Raw genomic sequence first — 24,275 nt, 5'->3', positions numbered from 1 at the left:
GTATTTTTCTTCTTGGATGATTAACTAAACCTTAAAGCAAATCCAATGGTAGTATCTAGATATATATCTAGACAATTAAAAAAATAAAGAAAATAGGGGAGAAACAAAGAGAAAAGTTCTCCATGAGTTTTTAGAACTTCACTACATACTTTTATTGATATGTGTATTGTATTAGAATAATAATATTAATTTGTTGAGAACTCAATCGGGAAAACTTTAAGTGGAGGGTACTTAGGGGTGTCAAATGGGTCGTCCGGACGGATTTGGGTGTGTCTAGATGGACTTTTTTTTTTTGTGCACGTTTGGTCAAAGCCCAAATAATACCATTTCCAAATAGGACCATAACCAAATAGGACCATGTCCAGTTGGACTGTCCATGGAATCCAGATGTCCACTTAATGTAAAAAATCTAATTTTCAATTTAAAAGATGTACATATTCTAAATGTCAAATATAACATTTTGAACTTACTTAAACTTCATGTTTTAACAAAAGATACTTAAAGTCTTAAACTAAGAGCTATCGATGAAATCCAAACTCTACAAGTCTATAATCGAACTAAGTCGAACTCTACAACTTTTAAAGAGCTCGCAAACCCATCAAATCTAGAATCGCAAACATTGAATCTAGAAAGACCCATTACACTTTAGAGGCTTAGATCGATATTCGAGAGAGAAGAAGATATTCCCAAATCCCAAAATCCCTAATCCCTAAATCGAGAGAGAGAGACTGTAACAAACCTGAAACAAGTCGGCTTACGAGAACGTTTGGGTTTGACCGTTTGAGTTACGGGAGAGAGATTTGATGGAACATTTGGGTTACGAGAGTGAATAAGATGAAGTGAAGAAGATCGAGCTCTCTCTCGTGATTCACGAAAAGGGAATTCTGATTTTTTTCCCAAATCGATTAACCCTAAACATTTTAAAAATTTGGGCCGTCCATGTCCATCTGGTTTTGCCCATTTGGGCCATTGGTTTATTTGGGCCTCGTCTATTTGGACACACATTTTTCCGGACGAATATGGACTATCCATATTAGTCCGTATTAATTTGGACATGGGCTATCCATGGACAGTTAGCCCATTTGACATCCCTAAGGGTACTTCTAGAAATTTTATAACTTCAAATAATAAGTTTTTTAATATGCAAAAAAAAATTTCAAAATTTCAAAGTAAAATTTTATATTTGAAATTTTATTATTTAAAATTTCAAATTCGAAGTTTCACATTTTTGTTTACATTTTGATCCATACAACTACACATCGTATTTATGTTCTTAAATATATTTTTCATCATTTTAATCCTTAAATTTGTAAATCTCATAAATATTTCAACGTTTTTTTACAAATTTAAGTTTTACACATAAGATTTTGAAAATTTCGAAATATAATGTTTGGATGTGCTCTTAGTTAGCTACAGTGACTGAGTTTCTTCTTCCCTTGTCTATAATCAACTTTTTATGAAACACTAAAAACGCATTGTAAAGTCAACATATATCTTTTTATAAAGATAATTAAAGCTGAAGGCAAAGTAAAGACAAAACCCATGAATCAAAAGAAAAGATGGACAGTTCTTGAGACATTTCTAACATTTGGACGTCACTTTCTCGTGGATCTGTACATTATCCACCACATTGCAATTTATATATATATATATATATATATATATATATATATATTTCAGATATTATGTTGACACACAAACTGGCTGTCACACTCTCTATATATATTTAAGAAACTATTTATTGTTTTTACTGCATTTAGTTAAGTGTAGCTTCAGATTAGGAGAAAATATTGAAGACGAAAGTATGAAGAAACATTCATTCGTGACGTATATAGAAATTGTTGTTCAAATTCAGTCCAAATTACAAAAGTTTGTGCTAAAATTAAGTTAAAGAACGACAACAAGTTTGTTTTTCTGTCATCTGTAAATTAAAATTAACAACTGAAAGTAGCATACAAAAGAGTTCAAAGCCGACTGATACAAAAGAACGACAACAAGTCATGGAGATTAAATTTCAGTAACATTTATTTTCGATACCAAAAATCAATATTAGAAAAAGGATTGCAACACAAAAAAAAAGCACTTGATTCGTATATATATTCTTGGATACTCTAGCTTTGCTTCTTTTTTTAGCACCTTATCCTATATACTCCATAGTTTTACCCAAATCAGAGCAAAGAATCCAACTTCAAAGCCTTTTTGTTTACTCTTTGATTATATTTAGTGAGACATACGATATATAGATATAAAGTACCTAAAAGTAAATGACAGAATCCATAAAACTCTATGGCGTGAGGGGAAGTAACATTAGAATCAAAGCAAAGTAGCAAACAAAACGTGATCTAGGTTTTTTTCTCGATCAATATCTCTTAGTAGTAAGCTTTTTTTTTTAAACATCTCTTAGTATAATAAAACTCTAAAAACTCAATTGTAGTCCAGTGATCATCGATCGTTAATGTGTTGGTTTAGGCTTTTTTCACATATAATAAAAAAAACATAAAATATTACCATAGATACATCACTTTATCCAAATATCAATTTTTAATAAAATAAAATCAAGAATAATTTGATTAATTCTCTTAAAATTTATAATTTTTAATAATACAAATTAGTAATGATTTTTCTTTTAAAAAACATGGATTTTAATGGAGGGAGTACTTACTTCATAGTACTAGCGTAGAAGGTCGCTACATTAATTCTAAAACCATTCTTCTACAATAAGCCACCAAAAAGGTATATATTCTTGTAGATTTCATTAAATTGTTTCAGAAGCAAAGAAGTTGATACCCAATTAACAATGGTAAGTAAGGTAGGAAAATCGAGTATTTAATGGCTAGCCTCAGAGAACACACACAACAGTCAAAACTGCCTCTTCTTCTTCTTCTCAAGTCTCTTAAAAAGAATGGAGTCACTGATAAAGTCCCAGCACGCTCAGCAACTAGCGGGCCACAGCAGTAGAGATGGTAAAACTCCGAGGACGACAGAGATGGTACCAGCGACGTCGACCGGGGGACTAACGATGTCATCGGACGAAAGCATGATGCTGAAACTCATCCAACAAACACACTCCCCTGATGCTCGCGAAGTCCAAGTGCGTGGCCTTCTCTCTCTCGTTGAAGATATTCTCGATCGTGCCACTCTTGACTCCGACGACTCCAACGCCTCCGTTAGTATACATATACACGCATGCATGAATAAATATATGTCATTGCTTTATTCCTGTGATATAAATTATTAAGCATTTGTTTGAACTCGCAGATGCTCCCGTTGCCTACGGAGGATAAACTGATGCAATCAAGCATGATGAGCGTTCTTGATAGCGTCTCATACGCGATCGATCGCGTCGCCTGTGAGGTATAACTTCATTTTAGAAAATGTCGGTAGACTTCATCAGTTTATAACATATTTTGCTTTAATTATCTCGATTTGGAAATCCAAGTTTAACCATACCATGTACATGTGATGTTGTTGTACACATAACCACCAAAACCTAATTTACAACCTAGCTTGTAGACCAAGCAATAAAAGGCCATCACTGTTGTTCTTATTGCAGATAGCCTACAAGTCTCTGACGGGATCAGACGCACATGAAATAACAATGTCAGTGTTTGAACACCTCTCGAGCTTCCACTGGCACGGGAAGCTGGTCCTGACTCTAGCCGCGTTTGCGTTGAACTACGGAGAATTCTGGCTTCTGGTTCAGTTCCACTCAAAGAACCAGCTCGCTAAGTCCCTAGCTATGCTAAAGCTCGTCCCTGTTCAGAACAGAGTGACCCTAGAGTCTGTAGGAGATGGATTACATCCCTCTACAAGGCCCATCACATAACAGGCCCTAGCCCGACAAGGTCGATCAAGCTTAGTCGGCTTAGCGGCTAGAGACGTCAGCTCGACCTCAGAGTACTTTAAGCCGGTCAGCTAAGCCGATCAGCTATACTCGGCTTGGATGAAACAGTACTAAGGCCCACATACTCGGCCTTTGGGCGACAAGGCCCAAAGGATAGGCGCGATTAGGGCACCACGCAGAAGGGCACTATAAGAGAGAAGGAGGAGGCAACGAAAAGGGGACTTTTGGAGAAATCACATACTAAGCGGCTAGATTTAGGGTTTCCTAATCATCTCTTTGATCTTGTCGTTTAAACCTCTGATCTTGTCTCCTTACTTTCGATCAGTCTTGTAACCCACTGTGTTGATTCTAATAAAAACGTCTTTAGTCATCCCATTTTCTAAGTTATCATTCTAATCGACTGAATCCCGTACAAACAATTGGCGCCCACCGTGGGGCTGACTAAAGCAACGTTCTAGATCTACATGGCTCAAGACGACGCCGCCTTCGGCGCCCCAGGCGAGGAACCGACGCCTACGCCTGCGGCCGCGCCGCCCATCACCTCAGAATTCATGAGCTCCGTCATGGCTCGACTCGCCCGCCAAGACGAAGTCCAAAAGACAACCAACGACCAACTCGCTGCGTTGGTCGCGGCGCTCACAGCCCCTGAGGGACAAACTAGCCGTCCCCAGCTGACACGCCGCCGCCTCTTCAACACAAATCCTACGGCAGCCGGAGTCGACCATATCTCTGACGACTCGGAGCCTAACGAAGCCTTTCTCGCAGACGCTCCCCCAGCAGGCTCAGATCTCACGACAATACGCGAGCTCGCCGAGCTCAAACTCAGCCTTCAACAAATGGGAGAGAAGATCCACCATGTAACCAGCGCAGCTCCGCAAATAGAGAGCGTACTCGCCGCAACCTCGCGCACTCCTTTTACTCGCGCGCTAACTAGCGTCCAACTCGGAAAGATAGAAAAGCTGCGCCTACCTGAGTACAAGCCCGGCGGAGACCCGGTAGAACATATGACCGCTTTTAACATCGCGATGGCGCGAGCTCGTCTCCCCGACGACGAAAGGGACGCAGGTTACTGCCAGCTGTTCGTCGAGACTCTTCACGAGCAAGCCCTGACTTGGTTCTCCCAGTTGGAGGAGAACTCAATCGGATGTTTCCGCGACCTATCAGCAGCTTTTCTCAAGACATACATCATGTTCACAAAGCGCAGCGCCACCGCGTCCAGCCTATGGAACCTCAATCAGAAAAAGGATCAGAGCTTGCGCGACTACATGGAGAAATTCAAAGCCGTAGTGTCAAAGATTGAGATCCCAGACGGAATCGCTATCGATGCATTGCGCAACACCTTGTGGGTCCACTCCAAGTTCCGAGAAGACCTGTACCAGAATCCAACCAAGTCGCTCCAAGACGCTATCGCACGCTCCGATAACTTCATCCGAATGGAGGAGGACACCAACGCAATCCTCAGCAAGATGAGCGCACCCAAGGCTCCAGCGGCTAAGAACGCAAATGCGCGACAAGAACCGCGCCAGCACGCTCCAAACGACAAAAACGGTCCCAAGGATGGTTACATGTATGTCGTGAACGAGAATAACACACCAATCTCCACTCTCGTAGTTCGCGGGGAGGGGTGGAACAAGTGGGTAAGAGAACTCGAGTCATCCGACCAAAAAGTCGATTCTGTTTGCACCACCCAACCCGCAGCTGGAGTCGGATCAGCAGCAGGACCTTCCCGGACCGTCGACCTCACCAAGCATTGCAAGTATCACGACGTCAAAGGACACGATACCTCAGAATGCAAATCTCTCTACGCGCATTACCTCTCGTCCCTTGCAAGCGGCGAGTTTAAGTTTGAGCCATTGAAAGCCAAACCAAAGAACGGTAAGAGCTGGAGCAAGAACAAAGAACGAAGGTCCCAGCGCAAAGCCACTGGCAGAGGTCGACAAAACGACGCTCCGCAACGAGACGACGAGGAAGAAACCCCAAGGGATAACGGCGGGGGAGACTCCTCAGCCGACGAAGAGCATCCGGCTAATCGCAGACGCATTGAGGTTATACTCTCTCAGCAATCCTTGTCGTCCGACGAAGATAATGACGATTCGCCTGTACCCGGAGACCTGAGAGACAGCCTTAAACGGCGGCTCGCACCGGAAAATGGAAGCGATACCACGTGCAGAGATCTCCGGACGATGCTAGATGCACGAAAGTCTCGGCGCATCTCGACAAGCGTTGGCAACAACAACGAAGGGCCAGTCGGCGACCTCCGAGACAAACTCAATGCCGGAGTAAGCGATCTCCGCGTGAAGCTTAACAAGTCAAAATCAACAGACTTACGACGACAGTTGGAACGAGCTAACGGTCAACCTCAACTTCCACCTCCTGATACCAGCGTACCAAAAGACCTCCGCGCCTTACTGAACTCCAAGCGAGTCAAAACGGGACAGTCTTTAAACGTCATCATGGGGGGTTCCCCTAGCGGCGACTCAGTCCGTTCCGTGAAAGACTATCGTCGACAAGTCACGACGTCCCAGAAGTGGCCGAGTAAACCGTCGAGTCATCCTCCAATAACCTTCTCATCAGATGACGCTGAAGGTGTTCACGCGCCCCATAATGATCCCCTCCTCGTCGTCCTCGGAATTGGAGAGTATGATGTCACCAAGATCCTTGTTGACACCGGGAGTTCCGTTGACCTCATCTTCCGAGGAACTCTGCAGAAGATGGGAGTCGACCTCGACGACATAAAAGCGTCCTCCAGAACGCTAACAGGATTCAACGGGTCATCCGAAACCATCTTGGGAACGATCCGTCTCCCGGTGCGCGCATGCGGCGTTACTCGAACGGTCAAATTCGCCGTCGTTAGCACGAAAGCTCCGTATCACGCTATACTCGGTACTCCTTGGTTACACTCGATGCAGGCTGTCCCCTCCACCTACCATCAGTGCGTCAAGTTTCCCGGAGTGGACGGGAAGATAAAAACATTGCGTGGGGACCAAAAGGCCGCTAGGGATCTCCTAGTCGCCACGGTCAAACTCCAACGAGCGTCGCTACCCGTGAACTCAGTGTCCCCTCCAACCCCAAAAGTCTACTCCCAGGAAAACGAGGTTCTCGAGTTACCTGTTGATGATGCCGACCAGAGTCGCACCGTGAGAGTTGGCGCATACCTCTCTGATGAAATGCAGCAGTCAGTCCTGGATTTCCTCAGACAGAACGTATCCACATTCGCTTGGTCTATGGCAGACATGAAAGGCATTGACCCGACTATAACGACGCACGAGCTAAATGTCGACCCAACTTTCAAACCTATCCGACAGAAGAGACGTAAGCTCGGCCCCGATAGGTCGAAGGCCGTGAACGAGGAAGTCGACAGGCTACTCGGTGCAGGTTCGATTGCCGAGGTTCGCTACCCCGAATGGTTGGCAAACCCAGTAGTCGTCAAAAAGAAAAACGGCAAGTGGCGCGTCTGCGTCGACTTCACCGACCTGAATAAAGCCTGCCCAAAGGATAGCTACCCTCTTCCCAACATCGACCGCTTAGTCGAGTCTACAGCTGGAAACGAGATGCTAACCTTCATGGACGCCTTCTCCGGTTACAACCAAATAATGATGCACCCGGATGACCGCGAGAAGACGGCCTTCATCACAGATAGGGGAACCTATTGCTACAAGGTCATGCCATTCGGCCTGAAGAACGCCGGAGCAACCTACCAAAGGCTTGTGAACAAAATGTTCGCAGATAAGCTGGGTACCACCATGGAAGTGTACATAGACGACATGCTGGTTAAGTCGCTCCATGCCACCGATCACCTCCGCCATCTACAAGAATGCTTCGAAACTCTCAACAAGTACGGCATGAAGCTAAACCCAGCAAAGTGCACGTTCGGGGTCTCTTCTGGCGAGTTCCTTGGGTACATTGTCACACAGCGAGGAATCGAGGCGAACCCAAAGCAAATATCCGCGGTTTTAAACCTCCCGAGTCCGAAGAACAGCAGAGAAGTGCAGCGGCTCACTGGCAGGATAGCCGCTCTAAATCGATTCATCTCCAGATCCACCGACAAGTGCCTGCCATTCTACGATCTCCTGCGAGGAAACAAAAAGTTCATTTGGGATGAGAAGTGCGAGGAAGCGTTCACTCAACTCAAACAGTACCTGACCACGCCCCCAGTACTCGCTAAGCCAGACGTCGGTGATGTTCTATCTCTCTATGTCGCAGTATCACAGGCTGCAGTCAGCAGCGTTCTGATAAAAGAAGACCGCGGCGAGCAAAAGCCCATCTTCTACACGAGCCGACGCATGACAGCACCAGAAACGCGTTACCCAACGCTAGAAAAGATGGCTTTAGCAGTCGTTGAAGCAGCGCGAAAACTACGACCGTATTTCCAGTCGCACTCTGTGGAAGTACTGACTGATCAGCCTCTCCGAACGATACTCCAGAACACTAACAGATCCGGCAGACTCACAAAGTGGGCCATCGAACTCGGCGAGCTCGATATCATCTACAAGAACCGCACGGCAGCGAAATCCCAGGTTCTGGCCGACTTCTTGGTCGAACTGGCCCCGGAATTAGAGCAGGATCTCACACTCCCAAACTCAAACTGGACACTGCACGTCGACGGATCGTCGACCAACAAGGGAGCAGGCGCCGGTGTCCAATTGCAGTCCCCGACCGGTGAGCTAATCAGACAATCTTTCAGCTTTGGCTTCCCCGCGTCAAACAACGAGGCAGAATATGAATCTCTGATCGCAGGACTCCGCTTAGCAAAAGCCGTCAAAGCTAAACGACTAAGCGCTTATTGCGACTCCCAGTTAGTCGCCAGTCAGTTCAGTGGCGACTACGACGCCCGCAACGATCGAATGGACGCCTATCTCAAAATAGTGCAAAGCCTGGCAGCAGAGTTCGAATTCTTCGAACTCATCAAAGTTCCGAGAGGCGAGAACGTCTGCGCCGATGCCCTCGCCGCCCTTGGCAGCAAGCTTCGTGATCAAGTGAAAAGAACCATCCCGATACATCGTATCGAGAAACCGAGCATCGACGTCCTAATCGATCAAACCCTCATCGCCCAAGTCGTTGAACCCGCCACTCCAGACGACGATGGGTTTGGCCCTGACTGGAGAACTGAATTCATCGACTACCTCTCGAAAGGGGAACTCCCAGCAGAAAAATGGGCAGCTCGCCGGCTAAAAACCCGCAGCGCTCATTACGTTGTTCTCGACAATGAACTGCACAGATGGACTGCGAGTAAGGTGCTCTTAAAATGCATCCATGGCGACGAGACAGCAAGGGTTATGGCGGAAACGCATGAAGGCGCCGGTGGAAATCATTCAGGCGGACGCGCGTTAGCAATAAAAGTAAGGAGCTTAGGCTTCTTCTGGCCAACAATGAACGCGGATTGCGAGTCTTATGCGAGAAGCTGTGACAAGTGCCAACGGCACGCACCCAGCATCCATTGTCCAACCGAACTGTTGCGAACAACCACTGCTCCCTACCCGTTCATGCGATGGGCAATGGACATCATAGGACCACTCCCCTGTTCCCGCCAAAGACGCTTCATCCTCGTCCTCACCGACTACTTCACCAAATGGATCGAAGCTGAAGCATACGCTCAAGTCACAGACAAAGAAGTCCGCGGCTTCGTCTGGAAAAACATTATTTGCCGCCACGGACTGCCCTACGAGATCGTCACCGACAACGGGTCACAGTTCATGTCAGGCAACTTTAAGGAATTCTGTAGCAAGTGGAACATTCGGCTAAGCCCGTCCACTCCACGTTACCCGCAAGGTAATGGCCAAGCCGAATCCTCCAACAAACTCATCATCGACGGCATTAAAAAGCGTCTAGACCTCAAAAAAGGTCACTGGGCTGACGAACTCGACGGAGTCCTATGGAGCCATCGCACGACTCCACGAGGATCGACTAAATCGACACCCTTCTCTCTCGCTTACGGTGTTGAAGCCATGGCTCCTGCAGAAGTTAACGTTTCAAGCCTCAGACGTTCCAAAATGCCTCAATACGTCGAGCTAAACAAGGAGATGCTACTCGACGCCCTCGATGAGATAGAAGAACGGAGAGATCAAGCCCTACTGCGCATCCAGAATTACCAACATCAGATTGAGAGCTACTATAACAAAAAGGTCCGGGCCCGACCTTTAGAACTCGGTGATCTCGTCATGCGCAAAGTGTTTGAAAACACTAAAGAGCTTAACGCCGGTAAACTCGGCGCCAGGTGGGAAGGACCTTACAAAATCATCAAAGTTGTTAAACCTGGCGTATACCGGCTTCAAACCTCGCGCGGAGAAGAAGTCCCGCGATCATGGAACTCAATGCATCTACGACGTTTCTACTCGTAGAAGTATTTACGCCTAAAAAAAAAAAAAAAAAAAAAAAAAAAAAAAAAAAAAAAAAAAAAAAAAAACCGAGTAGATGCACCCCCGTGGTCACTTCTACTCGACCGAGTAAATGCGCCCCTCACGGCCACTTTTACTCGGGAGAAAAACGAACTACGGATGGCTTGATCCTCAACTGAGGTACGTAGGCAGCCTTAACAGGTCCAGCTGTAACAAAAAAAAACAGAGTAGATGCACCCCCGTAGTCACTTCTACTCGACCGAGTAAATGCGCCACTCACAGTCACTTTTACTCGGGAAAAACGAACTACGAATGGCTTGATCCTCAACCGAGGTACGTAGGCAGCCTTAACAGGTCCAGCTGTAACAAAAACAAAGTCAAAACCTTACCTAGGTCTCAATTGAATAAACAATGACTTTCACATCGTGGTTCCCGTGCCTCCAGCAGAGGATACGCGGACACTCACACTCCTTTGCTCGCAGCTATGTCCTGATCAGACACTTGGCTCCAGGACCTTAACAGTCACGGTTCACCTATGCCTAAGCATTGAACCGACTAAACAGAGTGAATCTTTGCCTTTTCTCGACTAAAATGTAACGGCCTAGCTACCCGGTTGCTTAATTGTCACTGAGGAAACGGACAGAAGGACCTTTCACTCTTATACTCAATTCTTTGTTATCGACTTTTGGACAACTCCAAAACGAAACATGATGACAGCCGAGTAAAACCAATTACCGGTTCATCACTTGTCTATTTGCAAAAATTAAGAATATGAAAATCTGATGTTTCAAAACACAACAGATAAGTAAAATCGCTTAAGGGTTGCAAATACTGACAAGAAACACAAAATGGAAAGAGTTCTAAAAGTACAACAACAAGGTCTATCAAGACCACCGATGAAAGCATCCTAAATATAACATACAACAAGATCAGACCACAACATCTTGGTCGTCTCTACTCGGGTCGAGCGCTTCGGTCGTTTCCCGTTCAACGACTTGATCACCAAGGCCTTCAACCGGAGCAGGAGGGTCGGAAACTGGCAGGATCGGGTCCACCTCTTCAGCAAGCGCCGGCGATGACCTGGTCTCCTCCTCGCCCATTTCGTCCCCTTCTCGCTCCTCAGATGAAGAAACTAAGACCGGATCTTCAGCGGCTACATCCCCCGTGTCTGTTTGAATCGCGTCCCCGGTCTCCTCGGGGTCGCTCCCGTCAAGGCGCTCCTCGATGGCATTTCCTTCGGGAACGACGGTACGCTCCGATAAAGCAGAAGTAATGTCAACCATCGGCTCATCGATCGGATCTTCAGTCGCCTCGCGGGAAGTGATCAACTGGGAGGCAGACTCGTGGCCAATCAGACCAACATTAGATCCATACGGGTCAAGTACCCCCATAAGCTCTTCATTCACAAATCGAGAAGGAAGGTTGAGAGGAGAGAGAGCAAAGTCATCATCAGAGAACGGCTCGAGGTAAAGATTGGCGACTTCAGCTTCATACATCTTCTCCTGCTCCGAGAAGATGTTGATCATACTCGGCGGAATCGCCACCCCGCTATCTCTAATCATCTCGAGACACTTTTTGGTTCCTGAAGCCTGCCCGTATAGGTTCTTGGCCTTCTCTCGCGCCATGACGCGATCCAGATAGCCCTTCACTTTACCTATACAGCGAGTAGACTTGTCCGCCATAGCCGTCTGGACCTTGATCCTCTCACGAGTGACCTCCTGAACCCTAGAATCCCTCAGACGTTGCCTCTCTCTGACCAGCGTCCCGACGACAGCGTCCCTCTCTTCCTCGAGTTCAGCCTTCTCCTTCTCGAGGGAAGCGACCAATCGCTCTAAGCGGGTTTTCTCGCGGAGAGCGTCCTTCTTCGCAAGACGGTCAGACTTCAGCTTGTCCTCCAACTCCTCAAATTTAACTCGGAGGACCTCTTTCTCTTTGGCCGCTTTGTCGCCGGCCTTTTTGTTCTCAGCGCGTAACCTCTCGATTACGCTCAATCTTGTCCGTGCGAGTTTATCCGAGGCGCCCAGCTGGACCATCGTCTGCTTCAGGGTGCTATCGTACTTCTCTACGAGGTAATTCATGCTCCCGTCGCTCTGCGTGAAGCATTAAAAACTTAGAAAAATTTTAAGGAAGAAAAAGGGAAATAGGAGAAAAGCGAGTTTACCCGTCTGCCCGCCATAGCCGCGTCAATATACTCCTTTTTGAAGTATAAGTCCTCGACCGGCGGCAACTCCTTGGTCCCACCACGGATCTGGCGAGTCAGTTCAGCACACCGAAGTGGATTCAGGACCAACGGAGTCGCCTCATCGTAAAGGAACTCTACGCGGTCCGGAAAACGAACTCCTCCTCCCGTCTTCCGCGGAAGCGAACCTCCGCTTCCCGCACCGGTCTCCCTCGCAGAAGACGAAGGGGCTCCTTTACTCGACAGAGATTCACCCCGAGATCCATCTCCGACTTCGGTAGCTGTTTCTCCACTTCTGGAAGGAATCTCGGGAGCCGAAGTCCCATCGTCTTCCGCGGCTTTCTTCTTCGACTTCTTCTTGGGACGCTCCTCAGGCGATCCCCGAGTAGAACCGGCTGGATCGTCTCTTTCCGCATCATCATCCCTTGCGGTAGCTGAGGTTTCCCTAGCCTCAACAGTAGCCTCCTCGCGAGACCTTTTCTTGCTCCCTTTTTTCTTCTTCTTCTTAGCCGCGGCTTCAGCGACATTGGCAGCAGATGGCGCCACTTCCAAAGGGACACTCCCGTCCTTGGCTTTGGCCTTGTTGACCTTGTTGGTTTTCTTCTTTGGGGAACTCTGAGCTGGCGGCTCGGAGTTCGCATCTCCGACTACGGGAACAGGCCTGGCCTCCGAGGCGCCGGCAGAAGACGGTGTCGTCGAAAGCATTTGAAGCTTCCCTTTTAACAAAGCACTCAAGTCGGGAACTCCCTCCATTTTTCTAGCTTGGTTAAGAAGTTTCTGCTGCTTCCGAGTAAATAGGGAAAGACGTGATCGGCGAGGACCGAGTACACAAGGAAGTCTCGATTCCCAATCAACTATATAAGAAAGAGAAATCAGATACGAAGACTACAGAAAGATTCAAGAGCATCTCTCTAATGTAAACAGCCACTTTACCTCTGGCGATCCTAGCTTGTTGTCGACGTATCCACTCCCGACTGAGATCCGGCCACCTGAGATGACTGTGTGTCGCAATCAGTTGAGCGGTTTCAAAGAACTTCTCGGGATAGGCGATCGTATTGGGATGACGAACTGCAAAAGAAAAAGGGAACATCAGAACCATCGATCAGAATACGAGTAAACAGACAAATCTCTACCAAGTTGCTGATTCCATAAAACGCGATAATCGTCCCCCGGCGGCTCCTCGAAGGCATGCTCGTCGGACTTAACGAAGAAATATGCGCGTTGCCAATCCTGCGTCTTGTTGGGATGACCGGTCAAAACGTTGTAACTCGCTCTCATCTTTACCGAGAAGATCCCGTTAGGCTCCGCCTTCGTAAAAGTTAGCTCCTCAAATACTCTCACGCTCATCGAAACATCCATCTCCGCGGCCATAACCATCAACATGACGGCTATGCGCAGCGACCCGTTCAGCAGCTGGGAAATGGCGATATCCCGACGAAACGCGTAAGACGTGATTAGTCTGGGGATTGGGAACCAGAGCTTCGTCTGATCCTTGAAGTAGGATTCATACACGCATTGGTAACCAACCGGTGGCGACCACGGCCGCTGTTCAGCCGAAGGAATAATGAAGGTGACTCCGGCGCCACCACACTCCCTCAGCAATCTCTTCACGGTCTCGTGGGAAGAGCAGGAACCGAGAACGTTTCCCCATGATTGAACTCGCGGGTCGCGTAACGCTTCGGGAGGCAGCGAAGGTAGTTCTTCGAAAATCCCGCCAGGGTGATAAATCACAGGACGGCAGTCTACTTCGTCGAACGGAACACTTCTCGGGGCGGGAAGACGGTCTGACTGGTCGATGCGATCCCTTCGACGAGCCCGTCTCCTAGGCCTTACGACAAGGCTAGGCGCTTCAGAACCACTCGCCTCCCCATCTTCGTTCACAACGTTTTCTTCGGCTTCTTCGCGAAATTGTCTGTGGGCATCAGCGACCAGAAGACGCTGGGAAAGGCTCATATTCTCCGTATCCCGCAGAGCATCACGATGGATTATGTCGAAATCCTCCAACGGACTCCCGTCTGCATCCCTAGCCGGGCTTGGCGAGGTAGCTATGTCTTTCCCTTTTTCTTCGCGCGATAGCCGATTCCCTGAAGCCATATCCTTTCTACTCGGGGGAACGACTAAACTAGCTAGACCACTAGCAAAAAAACCCTACGCTACGGAGGGCTTATCTAGAGAGAGAAAATAAAAGTAGAGAGAAGGGAGAGAAAGTGGAGTACCTGAGCTTGCAGAGAAGAATGACGAAAGCAAAGGAGAGGCGCCTATTTATAGCAAAAACGAGGCGCATCCTTCGAAGCGTCATCATTAGGTCTACAAAGGCCTAAATGGGCTTCAAAGGCCGCCTAAATGCCCAAAAACCTACTCGCGACGGTTCGGTTTCTCGCCAAAACCGGTTTTCAATCAAGAAACCGGACCGAAATTAATCTCCGGTTCTAGCCCGAACCAATTCGACAGAGTTAACCATCCAAAGACCGCCTGGACTCCTAATCCGAGAAGTTTACCTTCCGAGTAAAACACAACGCATCGTGAGAAGACGTAACGCAGAGCGACTAGACGCGGCACGCGACTAAAACCATACACCAGTAAAACGACCTGTCGTCGGCATTAGGCCCTGTTATATGAGCGAACCTGACCCACAAATTCACTGAGACCGACAAGCCGCTCACAAGTGAACTGGGGGGGGACTTATTGTAGGAGATGGATTACATCCCTCTACAAGGCCCATCACATAACAGGCCCTAGCCCGACAAGGTCGATCAAGCTTAGTCGGCTTAGCGGCTAGAGACGTCAGCTCGACCTCAGAGTACTTTAAGCCGGTCAGCTAAGCCGATCAGCTATACTCGGCTTGGATGAAACAGTACTAAGGCCCACATACTCGGCCTTTGGGCGACAAGGCCCAAAGGATAGGCGCGATTAGGGCACCACGCAGAAGGGCACTATAAGAGAGAAGGAGGAGGCAACGAAAAGGGGACTTTTGGAGAAATCACATACTAAGCGGCTAGATTTAGGGTTTCCTAATCATCTCTTTGATCTTGTCGTCTAAACCTCTGATCTTGTCTCCTTACTTTCGATCAGTCTTGTAACCCACTGTGTTGATTCTAATAAAAACGTCTTTAGTCATCCCATTTTCTAAGTTATCATTCTAATCGACTGAATCCCGTACAAACAGAGTCGGTATCCCATGGGCTCAATGATCTCATCCGTGAGATGAAGAGCGTCACCGCATGTGTAGTGGAACTCAGCGAGTTACCTGATCGCTACATTACACTGGACGATCCTCATCTATCAAGAATCATCTCTACCATCCCAATCGCTGTTTATTGGACCATAAGAAGCATCGTGGCTTGCATTTCTCAGATCAACATGATCACTGCCATGGGACACGAGTAAGATGATGACCTTTTTTTTTTTGTTTAGTTATTATATCTATCTAGCTAGTTATCTTTTATTTCCTTGAGTTGTGCGCCTCAATAACGATATTAACTTTTACTTAACCAGGATGATGAACACTCAAATGGATTCATGGGAAACGTCCATGTTAGCTAACAAGCTCAAGAACATTCATGACCATCTTGCTGAGACCTTGAGGCTTTGCTACCGCCACATAGGTTTGTAGTACGGTCTCAAAATCAATACACTATCTTTCTTTTTGCTGACAAATAAAGAGATGATGAATTTAACAGAGAAGCAGAGGAGCTCAGAATCCTTAAAGATGTTGCATTCTCTATTCGACACCACTCACATTGATAACATGAAGATTCTCACGGCCTTGGTTCATCCCAAAAACCACACCACACCACTGCAAGATGGTTCGACCAAGAGAAAGGTTTCTTTCTATTATTATTATTATTATCATCATACAAGCCCATTAATTAATGCATGCATGCAATCTAATCTAGTAAGAATCTTGTAGGTTCACTTGGATGTGTTGAGGAGGAAGACAGTGTTGCTTCTCATCTCGGACCTCAACATATTGGAAGACGAGCTATCGATTTTCGAGCAAATATACACAGAGTCGAGGAGGAACTTGCAGGGAATAGATGGTAAGAGCCATATGCCTTACGAGGTTGTGTGGGTTCCGATAGTGGATCCTATCGAAGATTATGAAAGATATCCGAGTCTGCAGAATAAATTTGAGGCTCTCCGTGAGCCTATGCCATGGTACACAGTGGATAGTCCAAAGCTGATAGAGAGACATGTGGTGGAGTTTATGAGAGAGAGATGGCATTTCATGAACAAGCCAATACTCGTGGTGCTTGACCCACAAGGCAACGAGGCTAGTCTCAACGCGCTTCACATGATCTGGATTTGGGGGACTGAAGCTTTCCCTTTCACTAGAGCTCGTGAGGAAGAGCTCTGGAGGAGGGAGACCCTCACGCTTAACCTCATCGTTGATGGCATCGACTCTGTCATTTTCAATTGGGTAATTTATTTAATCAAGACTCTGCTTTGACCTAATATTAAATTTTCCATTTTTGACACCGCAGTCTCAAATCTATAAGAAATATATGTGTTTGGAAGTAGGATGCAAAATGAGACGATTTGATTTACAGATAAACCCGGAAAATTACATATTCTTGTACGGAGGAGATGACTTGGACTGGATAAGAAGGTTCACAATGGCGGCCAAAGCAACGGCCAAAGATTCCAACGTGAAGCTGGAGATGGCTTATGTTGGTAAACGTAACCACAGCCACAGGGAACATATCAGGCGGATCAGTGAAGCCGTCAGGGCTGAAAATCTGAGTCATAGCTGGGCCGAGCCTGCATTGATGTGGTTCTTCTGGACTAGGCTCGAGAGCATGCTCTACTCCAAGATTCAACTCGGCAAAGCTGATGATCACGACGAGGTACGTACTATTACTAACCTAGAGGGTTTGATTGCTTTTTTTTTTCTTTTTCGTGTGTGTGTTTTACGTGAATTTTATCAATTAGGTGATGCAAGGAATCAAAAAGATACTAAGCTACGACAAGCTCGGAGGATGGGCACTGCTGAGCAAAGGACCTGAGATAGTGATGATAACTCACGGTGCCATTGAGAGGACTGTGACCGTTTACGACCGAACCTGGAAAACTCACGTTCCCACCAAAGGCTACACCAAGGCAATGTACGACCACCACCACGACGAGATTCTCCGGGAAACCGGGAAACCATGCAGCCACTTTGATTTCCACATCACTGCTCGGAGCGGTCGTATTCCGGAGAAGATGAACTGCTTCGACTGCCACCGTCCCATGGAGAAGTACATGAGCTTCGCATGTTGTCACGATGATAAGCTCCTTGACCAAGACGAGAACTACAACTTCTAGATTACAAAAAGAAAACAAGGCTATACCATGCATGACCTACGAGCGTCTTCCTTTTTTACTTCAAATTTGAATTTATTTATTTAAACAATAATTTCAGTGTCTTTGTATGAGAACTGGCCAGTCTTGTAGGTTGGCCTTCATGGACAATGTTTGATTGAAGTATTCTTGATCATTTTCATTAATAAACTATTTCTTTAATGGAGATTATATATGCTTTTCCTCTTTTTTATATATATATATATATATATTTTTTTTTTTTGCAAAACAAGATTTCGAAGCATCAATGATGGGGGTAGTGACCCACCACTTTCAAAGAAACTATTCGCTTTCTCTCTCTTTATTATATAAAATTTTTGAAGAAATATAAGATGAAATTTTCAAAACTTATAAGAAAATATGTACAAATCATTTTAAATAACTTTACAATTATAATTTGTTAACTTATTAGTACTTTTTGTTTAACACTTTTTAAAAGTCATCACATATGAAGATGCTTTTATAATGTTTCTTCTAAATTATAGTGTTATATTTGTTGAACCCCATGAAACCAACATACAACTTTTTATTATTTCTTTGGAGTTTTCAATATTTTGCTTTTTACTGTAGTAATTAATTATTATTTATTTATGTTCTTTTCATCTTCTAGAGCAACATTATTGGACGGATATAATTTTATGTTCTTAGCTTATTTTATTAATATTTTTATGTTAAGAAACAAATGTAAGGGACAAACCCAAAAATGTAGATTATTGGTAGGATTTTTTTAACGTCTCTTAGTAAATTAATTATTTATTTTAATAACTAATGACAAATAAAAGATAAGTTTAAAATAAAATATATAACATTTAAATTGAAAACATTAGAAAATTACAAAGTAGAAAAAAAAAACAAGAAAAAAAAAACCCAAAAATGTAGATTTCGATGTGGACTGAGCTTTCAATTTGCGGGATTTCGAAGTGGACTGAGCTTTGGCTTTCGGTTTGAGGAATTCAAGAGCTTTTGATTTGCGGGATTTCGATGTGGTGTGAGGTTTGGCTTTCGGTTTGGTGAATTGGAGATGTGACTTTCGATTTCGATGTGAAGTGAGTTTTGATTTGGGGGATTTTGATGTGGAGTGAACTTTCGATTTCGTATAGGGGATGAATCCTCTCGCCGTCTCAAGCTAGGGTTTCAGACGAAATGAAAGAGAGCAGTGCCGACCGCAATACGAGTTTCGCGACTTTGATATCATCTCCAAATCATATTCCGCCACGTTGACTTAAGGACGAAACCGGATGTCCCTTAGTTAAGGCCCGTTTGCAATGTTTTAACTGGATTTTCATTTATTTTTCGACCCAATAATGCTAAGAGACGGACCTATCATACGGCGATAAGAGCACCATTATCGCCGTTTCTTAGGCAGAGTTTTCAATGTTTTTAGAATTAAAAAAAAAAGAAAATTATGCATTAAGAGTAAAAACGTCTCTTAATTAAGGGCCACAAGAGACGTCTCTTATAGACATGTGTCCCTCTTTCCCTTTCGTCGTCTCTTTCTCTCTCTTCTGAATCCTCGACGACTCCGCCTTCTTCTCTTCTCGACGATGAATGGAATCAGTGGATAGTTTCTCTGGTGTTTTTTTTTTCCTGTGTTGTAGTCTCCTATTTAGGATCTCAATCATCTGTTGTAGCATTGGTATGCTCATGGGATTGCAGAGGCCATACTGCGAACCACCAATCTTTCAGTTCCCTTTTTGTGTGTGTGTGTTATGTAGCCACACTCAGTGATAGTTGATTCTCTAAGGAAGCTAAAGTTGATGTCTTTGAATGTGGATATTCTCAAGGTTGGTTCATTGTGTATCAAGTTGTTGTTCTTGAGGTTTTGAATGAGAGTGCGTGTTTGATCTTTAAGGTTATCTGTCTGCAGAGTACTGAGATAGGAAAGGCTGTTAATGGTCTGACGAAACATGGTTCTGATAAAGATGAACTTGGAAATTAAAAGTGAACTTGGCTGAGGCATCACCTGCGTTGAGGAAGCCAGTGTTCACCAAGGTCAGTGAGCTGAGACCAGGAACCAATGGTCTCTCACTTAATCAGCACGAAGATGGTGATGCAGAGAGGAGGAGGTGGTCGTCCCAGTGGTCCCCAGGCTCGTCAGATGCGGATTGCTGAATGTCTTGTTGGTGATAGTAGCTTGACAAAATGGGTTCTTGCTCTACGTCGGATTTGGCTTCTTCAAGCATCTTGACCCAGACATCACCACAGTCCAGAGAGTGAGATAGTGAAACCAATAATTAGATCAACATTGAAACTTTTATCTGCTTTCCTCGTATTGTTTTTGAGTAAACCTGTTTCTAGGGAAATTTCTCTACTAGTTGTGTTTAGTTTTATGATTTTGCTTCAGTTTGATGTCTGAATGAATCTCTTCTTTGTTGTGATTCATCTGTGTTCTTGTAGGGATCTTTTAAGGAGGAGACAAGATGAGATTGGTCAAGTGTTGGTTCTGCTCTTCTACGATATATCCATGACATGGTATTCAGTTTGTCCACAGCGATGCTAAGGTACATCAACTTTTCCAAGAATCAGATTAGTTTGTATTTTTGGTTTAACCTTTTGGCTTTGGACACACATAGATGCTCTGTTCATCACTTTCTTTAATTCTATATATTTATATATATATGAATGTCTCGTCGTTTCCTGTTTGTAATTTGACTCTCTCTAGCTTTGATGTCCATCTCTAGCTTTGAACTCTCTGTTGTGAGATAGGAAAAATAAGATATATTATTTGGCAAGAAATCATTTGCTCAAGTCTTTTGGGAATAATCCACTTCTAAGTCATGCTTTCAACACTCAATCAAGCTCTGTACATTACCTAGCTCCCTTCGATTATATGTATTTAATTGTCTATCCCTAGTTTTGATGTCTATCTTTTGAGCTTGAGAAGAAGAGAACCCTTCATAATTTTTTTTAAGAACCCTTATATAAAAGACTTGCAATGGACCATACAAATATACATGTCTCTTAGCTAAGTCTCTTGAACCTACTTTTCCAACTAAAAATTATTAAAAAATGATTAAGAACCCCTAAATGAGTATGTGGGATAATGATGCTCTAATGTTCTCTAATTTACTAGTACATTTTTCATATACAGTATTGTGTTATCTCTTGTAAATGTTTTTTTTTGTGTTGGGGTAGTTGATATCTCATTTTCTTGTGCATTAAATTACAGCATTTCAGTGTGCCCCCATGTCGTCAATATGATGTTTTATATTCCTTGTTTTGAGCCATATCAATCATATCCTCTAGTGTGGTCCATTTATTAAACTGAAATATATATATTTTAATTTGCAATAAAGGAAGCGTATTTGTTTATAAATATTGTTTGGGCTATTTGCAGAGTTGTTAGTCATAGATTCACAAACCCATAAACTTTCTTCTTTCAAGACTTCCATAAGTTTAGTCCAAATCAAGGCAAAACGGTTAAGTAAATGTCAAATGAACACAAGTGTCTCATAACACATGGTTTTATGAAATTACCAACTCTCCTCATCCCCTCCCACATGCTATTGTCCACCTTGTTATGTCTTAGCAAAACAGTTTGAATTACTAGTGTAAATCCTTTTGCTTGGAGGGATTTTTTTTTTTTTTAATAATAGACTGTCTACTTCTATCAGCTGTGGATAATACATACACCTACTTGACACTGCTATTTAATATCAGCTCAACATCTATATATTTAAAAGTCTATTCATGATTTAGGGGATTAAACTTTCAGATCAAAAGTCTTATATAGTTTTTTTTTTGGGGTTCTTACTTATACTCTTTGTGAAATTTCAAGCAAGAGTGTTGGTAGATATTGAAATAAAGTAAATCACAAAGAAGATACGTTGCCCAAACCTAACCCCTACACAAGCTAGATGGACATAGTCACATTACCTTGTCGAAAGTAGTTTTCATCTTTTGCATATTTTTAGCCTTGGAATCATGAAAAGAAACATAGAAAAATGTAAACAAACTAGTAAAAAGCCACTTGTTATAGCTGAATACTAGCAGTATCCGTCTCTCTCTCTCTCTCTATCTCTTCCCAAGAAAAGGAAGAAAAAGCATCACACGGGAATGCTATTTGCGTAGATACAGGACCAGCGAGGAAGGAAGAAAGGAGATGGGAGGGGTGACATCTTCGGTGGCGGCGAAGTTCGCCGTCTTACAAGGTGGTCACGGACGAGCTAACGGGACTGTTGCTTCTCGCCCCATTCCCACACCGAGAAAACGTGGAAATCCACAAGCTTCAGACCCGAAGAGGCACGGAGATAATGGCCATGTACGTGAGGCACCCGATGGCCACCTCGACGCTGCTCTACTCGCATGGAAACGCCACCGATCTGGGACAGATGTATGAGCTCTTCATCGAGCTTGGCATCCATCTCAAGGTTAATCTCATGGGGTATATCTTTCTTTCTTTCTTTTGAACCTTTAAATTCTTACACACACACCCTTTTTTACTTTTGTTTGATTGGTTCTTGATGATATATATATTTATTTAAATGAGTATATAATCTTTCTATTTCTATTGATTTGGTTTTTGATTATTCCCTAGACAACTGAGAGACCATGTTTTATTCTTTATAAGAGTATTTGTTGGTTATGTTTTTCTTGTGTGTGAAAAACAGAAAAATGTTTTTTTTTGTTTAAATGGTGGACTAAGATTTCATATAGCTCTGCTTCAAATCAGTTAGATCATCTTTAACTCCACTTCATCTTTTATCTTTCAAAATGGAGTTTGAAAAAAAAAAAATACTAACTGCACTTCAGTTTTTATTCCATAATGGAGTAAAATATTGATTTACTCCATAGAAGGAGTATTGTATTTTTTGTTTGTTCATTACTTTATTTTCATTTCAAGATGGAGTAGGATTAGAGCAAAACCACACTCCATTTTAGAAAAAAAAAATGCAGTTTAACGTTGGAATGAGTTTTGCATTGGAGATGATATTATATATTGCTTTCGATATTATTTAGTTCAATCAAGATTTGCTTTCTTGTTTTGCAGATACGATTACTCCGGGTATGGACAATCAACTGGAAAGGTTTGGTCCTCTTACCACCATCAACCTCAAGTGATTGGATTATTATTATTTCATTTAGGACTAAACAGTTGTTTCTTCTTATGATTGAAGCCGAGTGAGCATAACACGTATGCTGATATCGAAGCTGTTTATAAGTGTCTTGAAGAAACCTACGGCTCTAAACAGGAAGATGTTATCTTCTACGGCCAGTCTGTAGGGAGCGGTCCCACATTACATCTTGCTTCCCGGTTCCCTCTATTGAGAGCCGTCGTACTCCACAGCCCAATCCTCTCCGGTTTAAGAGTAATGTATGCCGTTAAGAAAACCTACTGGTTCGACATCTACAAGGTAACTCGAAAGAATAACTTTAATTTCTTCATTAATTTGTCCCACTCTCCACATGTGTGTGTGTTTTTATGCAGAATATCGACAAAATCCCATATGTCGATTGCCCTGTTCTCATCATTCATGTAAGTGTTAGTTAGTTAGATAGGCTTAGGCTTTTGAGATACATTTTGGCTTTTGAGCTAATTAAATAGAAATATTTATACGAATAAATGTGATGCATGCAGGGAACTTCGGATGAAATAGTGGACTGTTGTCATGGGAAACAACTATGGGAACTGTGCAAAGACAAGTATGAGCCGCTTTGGGTGGAAGGAGGGAACCACTGTGATCTTGAACAATACCCTGAATACATGAGACACCTCAAGCAATTCATCACAACAGTAGAGAGGTTACCTTCCCGGAGCAGCAGCAGCAGCAGCGGCGGCGTGAGAGATGATGGACCTACTCGGAGGAGGAGTGTGGACAGGAGAGAGAAGCCGAGGCAGAGCACAGAGCGTAAGCCGCTTCCGCCAAAGAGTCAGTGGAAGAAGAGCAGCAGCAAGCTCAGGATATCTTTTGATCACCACCATCTGGATCGGTCCAGGAGAAGCCTTGACTGCCATGACAAAACTCGGAAGAGCATTGACCACTCCCATCAGGTTGAGAGGGGAAGGAAGAGTGTGGACAGGGTAGGCTCCGAGTTGTGAATGATCCACATTTTTTTATTTTGTTATTGTTACGTTTTACGTATAGATGATGAGTACATAACTGTTCTATACCGAACAAGTAACATGTGGTCGTGACATTATTTCTAATTTTATGTCTCCTGTTGTCAATAAATTGGGGGTTTTAATTTCCTATAGTTTGGCTTATTACAAGACTAGGATATTAGCACTTTAAGAAACTCATTTATATAGAATCAATGAAACTTTTGTATTTATAATCAAATCACACGATCTCTTTTTGCTAGTGTAAGAGAGCCTACAAAGACCAAGACAGATCCCTCTATCTTTCATAAATGCTTAATTCTACTACATCCCTCAAAAATATTCACTTATCTAAGCTGACAGCAGAAGAACACAGAGCACATGGCTGCTTCAGGCAGCAGTGCTCCAAGAATGGCACATGTTTTACAAAGATAGAAAGTTAAACTAAAAACAACCAAGATAGATAGGGGATATAAACAGAGGAAATGTTGTTTCCAAGATGAAGTTGTAGCCATATTCATCTCTGTATTCGTT

At 44.0% G+C, this 24,275-nt stretch overlaps 2 protein-coding genes and 1 pseudogene across 2 annotated transcripts; 2 read left to right on the top strand and 1 right to left on the bottom strand.

The window, feature by feature from the left end:
* Positions 1 to 10,959: 10,959 nt before the first annotated feature.
* On the bottom strand, positions 10,960 to 15,494 carry LOC111211343 (meiosis-specific protein ASY2-like). Its single transcript, XM_048774015.1, has 4 exons — positions 13,492 to 15,494; positions 13,292 to 13,426; positions 12,341 to 13,212; positions 10,960 to 12,269 (listed from the first exon to the last, which is right to left on the bottom strand). The coding sequence occupies exons 1-4, from the start codon at positions 14,450 to 14,452 to the stop codon at positions 11,109 to 11,111; spliced, it is 3,129 nt and encodes a 1,042-aa protein (XP_048629972.1). The 5' UTR covers positions 14,453 to 15,494; the 3' UTR covers positions 10,960 to 11,108.
* A 33-nt stretch (positions 15,495 to 15,527) lies between these two features.
* Positions 15,528 to 17,872, top strand: LOC106393657 (protein SIEVE ELEMENT OCCLUSION B). The gene is made up of 6 exons (XM_048774016.1): positions 15,528 to 15,741; positions 15,854 to 15,963; positions 16,039 to 16,181; positions 16,269 to 16,778; positions 16,909 to 17,205; positions 17,291 to 17,872. Exons 1-6 carry the CDS (start codon positions 15,563 to 15,565, stop codon positions 17,663 to 17,665), a joined length of 1,614 nt encoding a protein of 537 aa, XP_048629973.1. The 5' UTR covers positions 15,528 to 15,562; the 3' UTR covers positions 17,666 to 17,872.
* A 3,916-nt stretch (positions 17,873 to 21,788) lies between these two features.
* On the top strand, positions 21,789 to 23,894 carry LOC106436523 (annotated as a pseudogene).
* Positions 23,895 to 24,275: the final 381 nt, after the last annotated feature.

Source organism: Brassica napus, unplaced genomic scaffold (assembly GCF_020379485.1).
Source record: "Brassica napus cultivar Da-Ae unplaced genomic scaffold, Da-Ae ScsIHWf_2804;HRSCAF=3580, whole genome shotgun sequence".
Lineage (NCBI taxonomy): Eukaryota > Viridiplantae > Streptophyta > Magnoliopsida > Brassicales > Brassicaceae > Brassica > Brassica napus.
The sequence above is the reverse complement of the archived record's forward strand: the minus strand, read 5'-3'. Positions and strand labels throughout refer to the sequence as shown.